The sequence below is a fragment of the Cyprinus carpio genome, chromosome A15, assembly GCF_018340385.1.
Source record: "Cyprinus carpio isolate SPL01 chromosome A15, ASM1834038v1, whole genome shotgun sequence".
Lineage (NCBI taxonomy): Eukaryota > Metazoa > Chordata > Actinopteri > Cypriniformes > Cyprinidae > Cyprinus > Cyprinus carpio.
Genome location: NC_056586.1, coordinates 12,280,407 through 12,289,713, shown reverse-complemented (window position 1 = coordinate 12,289,713; position 9,307 = coordinate 12,280,407). Strand labels below are relative to the sequence as shown.

Here is a 9,307-nt window from a genome sequence, read left to right as displayed (position 1 = left end):
GACTCCCAATCGAAGGGTTGTGAGTTCGAGTCTCGGGCCTGACGGAATTGTGGGGGGGGGGAGTGCATGTACAGTTCTCTCTCCACCTTCAATACCATGACTTAGGTGCCCTTGAGCAAGGCATCGAACCCCCAACTGCTCCCTGGGCGCCGCAGCATAAAATGGCCGCCCACTGCTCCAGGTGTGTGTTCACGGTGTGTGTGTTCACTGCTCTGTGTGTGTGCACTTCGGATGGGTTAAATGCAGAGCACGAATTCTGAGTATGGGTCACCATACTTGGCTGAATGTCACTTCACTTTGTTCTGTCCAGGCTGGACTATTGCAATGCTTTCTTGGCAGGTCTTCCAGCCAGTTCTATCAAACCTTTACAATTAATCCAGACCATGGCAGCAAGATTAATTTTTTATGAGCTGAAAAGAATGCACGTCTGCTTATCAATTTGCACTGGCTACCAATAGCTGCTCACATAAATTCATTACTTCAGACTTATGTGCCCTCTAGAAGCTTGCGTTCTGCAAGTGAACGTCACTTTATTGTGCCATCCCAAAGAAGCACAAAATCATTTTCATGGACTTTTAAATTAAATGTTCCCTACTGGTGGAATGACCTGCCCAACTCAATCCAAGCAGCTGAGTCCTTAGCCATTTTAAAGAATCAGCTAAAAACACATCTCTTCCATGTTTATTTGACCCTCCAACTCTTGCACTCTCTATTCTAATTATATTCTTTATATAAAAAATAAATAAATAAAAAATATGCCACTTTTATTTACTAACTACTTGTTTTCTTAAAAAATCTAGCTTCTCTAATCTTTTTGTATTCTATTTGTTTTCTTTTTATTCGTTATACAGTTAACAAAAGCAAAAGAAGGCCTCTAACACTAGCTTGTTCTATTATTTTCCTGTTCTATCTGTTTTCTTTTTATTTATTATATAATAATAATAATAATAATAATAATAACTTGCTATGTGTAATGCATTAAGCTAACTGAGACTTGTTATAGCACTTGAATATCTTTGCTCTCTTTTTGATTTTGATTGCTTCCATTGTTCTCATTTGTAAGTACCTTTGGATAAAAGTGTCTGCTTCACTTTACAACTAGTAACGAAGGACCGTTGAGTTGCTTCATTAAAAGCTTATTGTATCACTGTAGGCTATTATGTAGAGTAGAGTATTATGAGAGAGAGATGGACTGAGTGAGTGTGATTACCTGCATCTGATGCAGCATTGATCTTAAGCTCCATCTCATCTTCACAATTAAACATTAGTTTAAATGTCCGCTGAGGAAAGCGATATCTTTGTCCTACTATCCTTTCATCTGTTGAGGGTGATTCTAATGACAGCGCTGCTCACCGTATTTGTTGGCTGCTGATTCACTCATAAAAACAGTCTCTTGTCGCCATCTAATGGCGGAACAATGTAACTAAAATCATGCTCTATTCATCTTTTGTATATAGCAATTATATATGAAATATATTATATATGCAAAAATATGTAATAATCTATAAATAATATTTCAGTTATAAAATATTTGTTAAAAATGCTCAGTTGTGGTGCAACTACTGTTTAAAAAAAATACGGACTTTTATTTTAAAATAGTCCACTCTTATTTTAGCAGAAGTACGAACGCATTTCTTCACCCTTCACACACCGCTGTTATCGTCAGCTGACTTAGAGTTGGACTTTGTCACTGAACTGATTCCCAGTAAACACTAAATAGTAAATAAATCATGACTAAATACGAAGACGTTGCTGTTCATGGCTACGAGGAATTTTGTAAAGCTGTGTCGGAAAGAAAAGGAAAAGAGATATTCGCTTACTTCTCTGGAGATAAAGATGACCAGGGCAAGAGCTGGTGTCCGGACTGTGTGAAAGGTACATTAACATTATACAGTAGCTGATGTTGCACAAAAGGCACAGTGATTTTTATTTATTTATGTATTTTTCGCTCATGCAGCAGAGCCAGTGGTCAGAGGAGAGCTGTCTTATCTGCCTGAGGGATCTGTCTTCATTTACTGCCAAGTAGGAGATAGACCTTAGTAGGTTTACAAGACATTCTTACAATTAGATTGGTTATATAAACAGAAACATTTCATGCATGTAGCTGCATATAGTATACAAGACAGTGCTTAGGTTTCGTTTTGACCTATATTAAAGTTTATAGTTCACTCAAAAATAAAATTAGTTTAAAATGTATTCACTGTCATGCCATCCAAGATGTATTTGAGTTTGTTTCTTCATCAGAAAAGGACTGGAAAAATTTACCATTACATCACTTGCTCACCAATGGATCCTTTGCAGTCAATGGGTGCCGTCAGAATGAGAGTCAAAACAGCTGATAAAAACGTCACAGTGATCTTCAAGTAATCCACACCACTCCAGTTCATCAATTAATGTCTTGTGAACCGAAGAGCTTTGTGTTTGTAGGAAACAAAATCATCAAGACGTTTTTAACTTTCGACTAAAGTACAAGTCCTCTCCAGTGAAAAAAAAAAAAAAAAAACTCTTTTGAATCAGGAGAGAAATATGCACTGATCAAGTACCGCTTACACGCAAAAACAGTTATAAACAGATATGTCGGTGGATTTTTATGTGAGAAGAAAAAAGGTGGACTATTTCACCGCATGGAGGAAGTGTTATTATAGATTGTGATCTCGTTTCTTACAAACATGCAGCTTTTCACTTATTAAGATGTTAATTGATGGACTGGAGTGGTGTGGATTACTTGTGGTTCATTGTGATGTTTTTATCAGATGTTTGGACTCTCATTCTGACGGCACCCATTCACTGCAGAGGATCCATTGGTGATCAATTGACGTAATGCTAAATTTCTCCAAATCTGTTCCCATGAAGAAACAAACTCATCCGCATCTTGGATGGCCTGAGGGTGAGTACATTTTTTATTTTTTTTATTTTAGATTTGTTTGGTTTGGTTAAGTGTTGACATCTAATTTCACTGTTGTTCTTGTCAGCTGGAAGGACCCAAATAATGACTTTAAGAAGACTCTGAAGCTGACTGGAGTACCCACACTGCTGCGCTACGGGACGGTAAAGATCAGTAAATGTTCTTTGATGAGTGGATTAAACACTTTCAATTTGTATGCATCTCACAAATGTACTACAAACATGAATCCACAGTGTAATCTAGAGATAAATGTAAATGCATATAATGTTTTGTCTGTTTTACCCCAGAAGCTGGTTGAAGAGGAGTGTTTTAAGGCAGACCTGGTTCGAATGTTGTTCACAGAGGATTAATGTCCTGTCACATACTGCTTGATGACAACCGCATTTCAATTTTTTATTTTTTTTTGAATGACTGACACAGTTTTTCTGCTATTCATTTTGTCATTTGTAATCTGTGCTTCTGCTCTGCAATGTTCAGCAAAGCAAACTGTGGCCTGGAATTATTCTGTGGTGATTGTACAAGTCTGGAAAGCATTCGACCAAATTAAACTGTGCATACAATGAAGATTTCATTTGTAACATCGTTAGACATTTCAAGTTTACTATCTAGTGATTTTCAAAAAAGGGACTAAACTACACTTTCAAACAACTTTAAGGGATAGTTCACCCCAAAAATGAAAATCTTCATCATTTACTCACCGTCGAGTGGTTCCTAACCTTTATGAATTTCTTTCAGCTGTTGGAACACAAAAGAATATATTTTGAAGAATGTCGGTAAACAGTTGACGGTAGCCATTGACTTCTATAGCATGAAAAAATACTTTTGTATTCAGCAGAAGAATGAGGCTCATACAGGTTTGAACAAGTGGAGGGTGAATAAATGATGACACAATATTCATTTTGAGTGAACCAAAGATTGAAGAACTCAAATCAAATACAGTAAACATGCATAATGAAAATTGATATGATTATGGCTGTTGCCATTTTGATTGTTTGTTTAAATTCAGAATAAAAAATAAAATGCTTTGCAAATCTATCTGCAAGTGTTATTTCAATTTTTCAAGGAGTTTTGCATGTGTAACTTTTTGTGCTGTCTGAGTAAATATGATAGGAAATTATTGTGCACTTAGCAGTTTTTTTTATGCCTAACTTCTGCTGCTTATCAAACAATACAGTTTTTTGCTAAGTAAACGGATGTTTATCATACAGAATCTGGTTTCAATTTTTCACCCTTCTGTTGTTTTTCTTTTGCTTTTAGTGGTAATTGAAACGTACATGGGATTAATGAGGTAAAACTCTGTGAAATGAAAGAAGTGAATACCCAAAAAACATGACATGTACTGATACTCTTAGAATGTGTCTATATATTCATCTATACAACAGAAAAAAATTGTTGTCTTTTTATGCAGAGATTGCGGAAGTACTAAGAGGCCATGGATTATTATTTTTCTTCTTGTTTTCTCGTGATCATGACTTATAAACTCGTGATCTCGACATAACAAGTATTCTAAGTCACATAACTGCGCCAACAGGTGGCAGTATAGACCTGAATATAACTGATTGGGTTTACTGTACGCGTTTGGGACAGAATAAATACATTTCTTCGTGATCGCTATATTTGTGCAGTATTTTTAATTACTGACATTTAATTAATTCATAAATGTTAAATGCTTGAATCAATATGTTTTTGTGTGTGTGTAGAATTAAGTTCTTGCTATGCATGACAGTGTGATAAACTATCTGCTTATTAAAACCAAGGCTGACGTCACTGTATTCTGTTTGCACCTATATCTTTATTTGTGCATCTTTGAAGTATATGATTGTTAATAATCGGGGATGTTGTGTTTATCTAGGACGCTCTTAAACGATGCATTTGTAATGTGGATATTTTCCTTCTTTTTATCTTGTTAATCATTAAATGTATATTGATAAGAAATGTGATATATATTTAAAGTGTATAGGCAAATTTAATTCAGTGATGCTCTACAGTTCTGTAATCTTTTGTATTTTCCACATTTCTTTGTGGAAACCCACCCATCCACCCACACCTACACACACACACACACACACACTTTTCAAACAGCATACCAAGCTTGTAACACATATGATATCAGTCACAGCATATCCTACATGACTAAAAATTACAAATATATGTAATTTAGAATATAACACTTCACCTCACCTAACTCAATCCGCCCCTCCTTCAATTGCTGCTTTGACCATTAAAACACAAAAATTACAAAAACAAAAACAAGACGTTTAGGATACTGTCTTCGGAAAAAATCAACAGTGATTGATTATCCTATATTTATGTATTGTAGAGGTACAAAATTTGCTGAAATATCCACAACATACAGTAAGCGCGCACTGTTTATCTGTCGATCAGATGCGCGTCGTTGCCGTTGCGTTCGTTACTACAGCAACAGTAGATCACACAAATCAAACAATCCTTATAAAAATAAAACAACGTTCGTTATGTCTGGATCACGAGAAAACAAGACAGAATAAACATGGTGTGATTTTGATTTGCTTGACACGCCGAGGACAGAAACGATGTGATTTTAAATTGGCTTGACACTCCGAGGATCCCCGAGAGGTGCAATTGCACCATCTGGCCACTAGATGTCGTGAAAGTCTCGCAGCGGGAGTCTGCGCTGCTGTCGCCGAGGGCCGCTCTGTAACGGGAGCGCATTCCTTAACACCGCTCACGGTGGAGACACACGAAGAACCCGCGCGGCGACTCCGGGACTGCCACACTGGGCACCAGGGCCTGGGTATCCATCGAGCACTTTGGGTGTACCTTAAAATCTCCCGAATAAGCCGAGAAAACCAAAACCAGTCCGTTTCGAGAGCTCAGCAGCGATGTCGGAGTTTCTGGTGGATCTGCTCGGAGAGCGGCTCGTCAACGGGGAGAAAGCCGAGGTGGATGTTCACGCGATGGGCAGCAAGCTGTCTCTGCTCGGGCTCTACTTCGGCTGCAGTTTAAACGGTCCCTGCAAGCAGTTCAACGCGAGTCTGTGCGAGTTTTATAGCAAGTTTAAAAAATCCTCGGATCACAAGGACAAATTGGAAATCGTCTTCATCTCATCGGATCAGGACCAGAAACAGTGGCAGGACTTCTTGCAGGAGATGCAATGGCCGGCGTTGCCTTTTAAAGACAGACACAAAAAGGTAAGATGAGCCACTAGATTTAATAGATGACATGTGTTTATGTTATATAATTTTCTTTATTTTTTTAAACGACAAACATACTAAAAGTGTGTGTGTGTGTGCAGGTGTAAAGGATAAAAATTAGTCTGATCTACTGTTTTAAAACCCTTTGACCTCTTAATTGTCAGATGATAAATGGTCACTATATTCTTCTCAATGGTTGGGAACTAATTAAACTATGTTTTTTAGTTGTATAAAAAACAGCAGCCTTGCTTTTTAAAACTGAAAGTTTAATTTTTTTTTAAAGGTAGTAAGACATTTCCAGCATCCACCGAATGCATTTTTATTCCTCAGCCTTATTAATCTAGATCTAAATCTAAACTTTTTATCCAGTTTTTCTTGTAGCAAAAAAAGCCTTTTGGATTTTACGGATGGGAAAAGTCTGCTTTATTGTCAATTCTTCCACATGTATCTCCTGTATGTGCTGTACATGTGGAAGAATTGACAGTAAAGCAGACTTTGACTTGACTTTGACTTTGAAAGTGTAAAAAAGCATGGAATATTTTCATTATAAGATTATAAGAAAAGCAGCCACACTTGAATCTTATAATTTGTCTCTCCCACCTAACAGTATATGAATTACCTGTAATCCCAGGAAATAATAAAGCATACGCTGTAGGCAGGTGTCTTTTTATTATCGCTGGAGGCTGTATGCTGCTGTGTGCTGTAAAGGTGAAAACACATCCTTTAAAACCACAATATACACATACCAACCCTAAACCATTACACAGTGATCGTCTAAATGACTGCCAACCTAAACACATTTATTTTTCTCGTTTGCACTTGCCTGTACAGTCAAAAATGCAGGCCAGTTAGGTCGCTTGCTAGTTTTTAGTGTGGACCTAAAAAAAAAGTGTTGTTCAGGAAGACCCTACTTTTACAAATTACAGTCATTATTAAATACAGAATTAGACTGTAAGATATTACAGAAAATTATAGAAATAATTAGTTGCTAAATGCTTCTTTACATGAGATGTTTTTTGTAATTGTTAAAGAAAATGCTCAGGTTTGTGAGCATTACATGACTAAAAATTACAAATATATGTAATTTAGAATATTTCTCTGCATCTTTCTGAAGGCGCTCCGCCTTTGTTGCGGTGTTGCTTTGACCATTCAAACATGTTAATTACACAAACAAGACGTTTAGGATACTGTCTTCGGAAAAAATCAACAGTGATTGATTATCCTATATTTATGTATTGTAGAGGTACAAAATTTGCTGAAATATCCACAACATACAGTAAGCACGCACGGTTTATCTGTCGATCAGATGCGCGTCGTTGCCGTTGCGTTCGTTACTACAGCAACAGTAGATCACACAAATCAAACAATCCTTATAAAAATAAAACAACGTTCGTTATGTCTGGATCACGAGAAAACAAGACAGAAAAATATTAATAATCCATGCTCTTATGACTTCCTTAAGAAATAAACATGGTGTGATTTTGATTTGCTTGACACGCCGAGGATCCCGAGGTGCAATTGCACCATCTGGCCACTAGATGTCGTGAAAGTCTCGCAGCGGGAGTCTGCGCTGCTGTCGCCGAGGGCCGCTCTGTAACGGGAGCGCATTCCTTAACACCGCTCACGGTGGAGACACACGAAGAACCCGCGCGGCGACTCCGGGACTGCCACACTGGGCACCAGGGCCTGGGTATCCATCGAGCACTTTGGGTTTACCTTAAAATCGCCCGAATAAGCCGACAAAAACAAAACCAGTCCGTTTCGAGAGCTCAGCAGCGATGTCGGAGTTTCTGGTGGATCTGCTCGGAGAGCGGCTCGTCAACGGGGAGAAAGCCGAGGTGGATGTTCACGCGCTGGGCAGCAAGCTGTCTCTGCTCGGGCTCTACTTCGGCTGCAGTTTAAACGGTCCCTGCAAGCAGTTCAACGCGAGTCTGTGCGAGTTTTATAGCAAGTTTAAAAAATCCTCGGATCACAAGGACAAATTAGAAATCGTCTTCATCTCATCGGATCAGGACCAGAAACAGTGGCAGGACTTCTTGCAGGAGATGCAATGGCCGGCGTTGCCTTTTAAAGACAGACACAAAAAGGTAAGATGAGCCACTAGATTTAATAGATGACATGTCTTATGTTACATAATTTTCTTTATTTTTTTAAACGACAAACATACTAAAAGTGTGTGTGTGTGTGCAGGTGTAAAGGATAAAAATTAGTCTGATCTACTGTTTTAAACCCTTTGACCTCTTAATTGTCAGATGATAAATGGTCACTATATTCTTCTCAATGGTTGGGAACTAATTAAACTATATTTTTTAGTTGTATAAATCAGCAGCCTTGCTTTTAAAACTGAAAGTTAATTTTTTTTTTAAAGGTAACGTTAGTAAGACATTTCCAGCGTCCACCGCATGCATTTTTATTCCTCAGCCTTATTAATCTAGATCTAAATCTAAACTTTTTATCCAGTCATTCTTGTAGCAAAAAAAGCCTTTTGGATTTTACGGATGGAAAAGTCTGCTTTATTGTGAATTCTTCCACATGTACCTCCTGTATGTGCTGTACATGTGGAAGAATTGACAGTAAAGCAGACTTTGACTTGACTTTGACTTTGAAAGTGTAAAAAAGCATGGAATATTTTCATTATAAGATTATAAGAAAAGCAGCCACACTTGAATCTTATAATTTGTCTCCCACCTAACAGTATATGAATTACCTGTAATCCCAGGAAATAATAAAGCATTCGTTGTAGGCAGGTGTCTTTTTATTATCGCTGGAGGCTGTATGCTGCTGTGTGCTGTAAAGGTGAAAACACATCCTTTAAAACCACAATATACACATACCAACCCTAAACCATTACACAGTGATCGTCTAAATGACTGCCAACCTAAACACATTTATTTTTCTCGTTTGCACTTGCCTGTACCGTCAAAAAATGCAGGCCAGTTAGGTCGCTTGCTAGTTTTTAGTGTGGACCTAAAAAAAAAGTGTTGTTCAGGAAGACCCTACTTTTACAAATTACAGTCATTATTAAATACAGAATTAGACTGTAAGATATTACAGAAAATTATAGAAATAATTAGTTGCTAAATGCTTCTTTACATGAGATGTTTTTGTAATTGTTAAAGAAAATGCTCAGGTTGTACAATAACACATAAATCGTTATAGTATATCTAGAATATTTATTACTCTCGTCTTATTAACCTTTTTAAAATAAGGGTGTAGCATTTAGTTTAAA

At 37.4% G+C, this 9,307-nt stretch overlaps 2 protein-coding genes across 2 annotated transcripts in view; both read left to right on the top strand.

Moving 5' to 3' along the window:
- Window positions 1–1,626: 1,626 nt before the first annotated feature.
- txndc17 (thioredoxin domain containing 17) lies at window positions 1,627–3,940 on the top strand. Its single transcript, XM_019117081.2, has 4 exons — window positions 1,627–1,875; window positions 1,958–2,039; window positions 2,973–3,048; window positions 3,187–3,940. The coding sequence occupies exons 1-4, from the start codon at window positions 1,731–1,733 to the stop codon at window positions 3,253–3,255; spliced, it is 372 nt and encodes a 123-aa protein (XP_018972626.1). The 5' UTR covers window positions 1,627–1,730; the 3' UTR covers window positions 3,256–3,940.
- A 3,686-nt stretch (window positions 3,941–7,626) lies between these two features.
- The window catches only part of LOC109104216 (nucleoredoxin-like), a 69,745-nt gene continuing 68,064 nt past the window's right edge, over window positions 7,627–9,307 (top strand). The window contains exon 1 of the mRNA XM_042771049.1: window positions 7,627–8,165. Within this exon, the coding sequence (XP_042626983.1) occupies window positions 7,857–8,165 (309 nt within the window). The 5' untranslated portion in view covers window positions 7,627–7,856. The remainder of the gene's footprint in view (window positions 8,166–9,307) is intronic.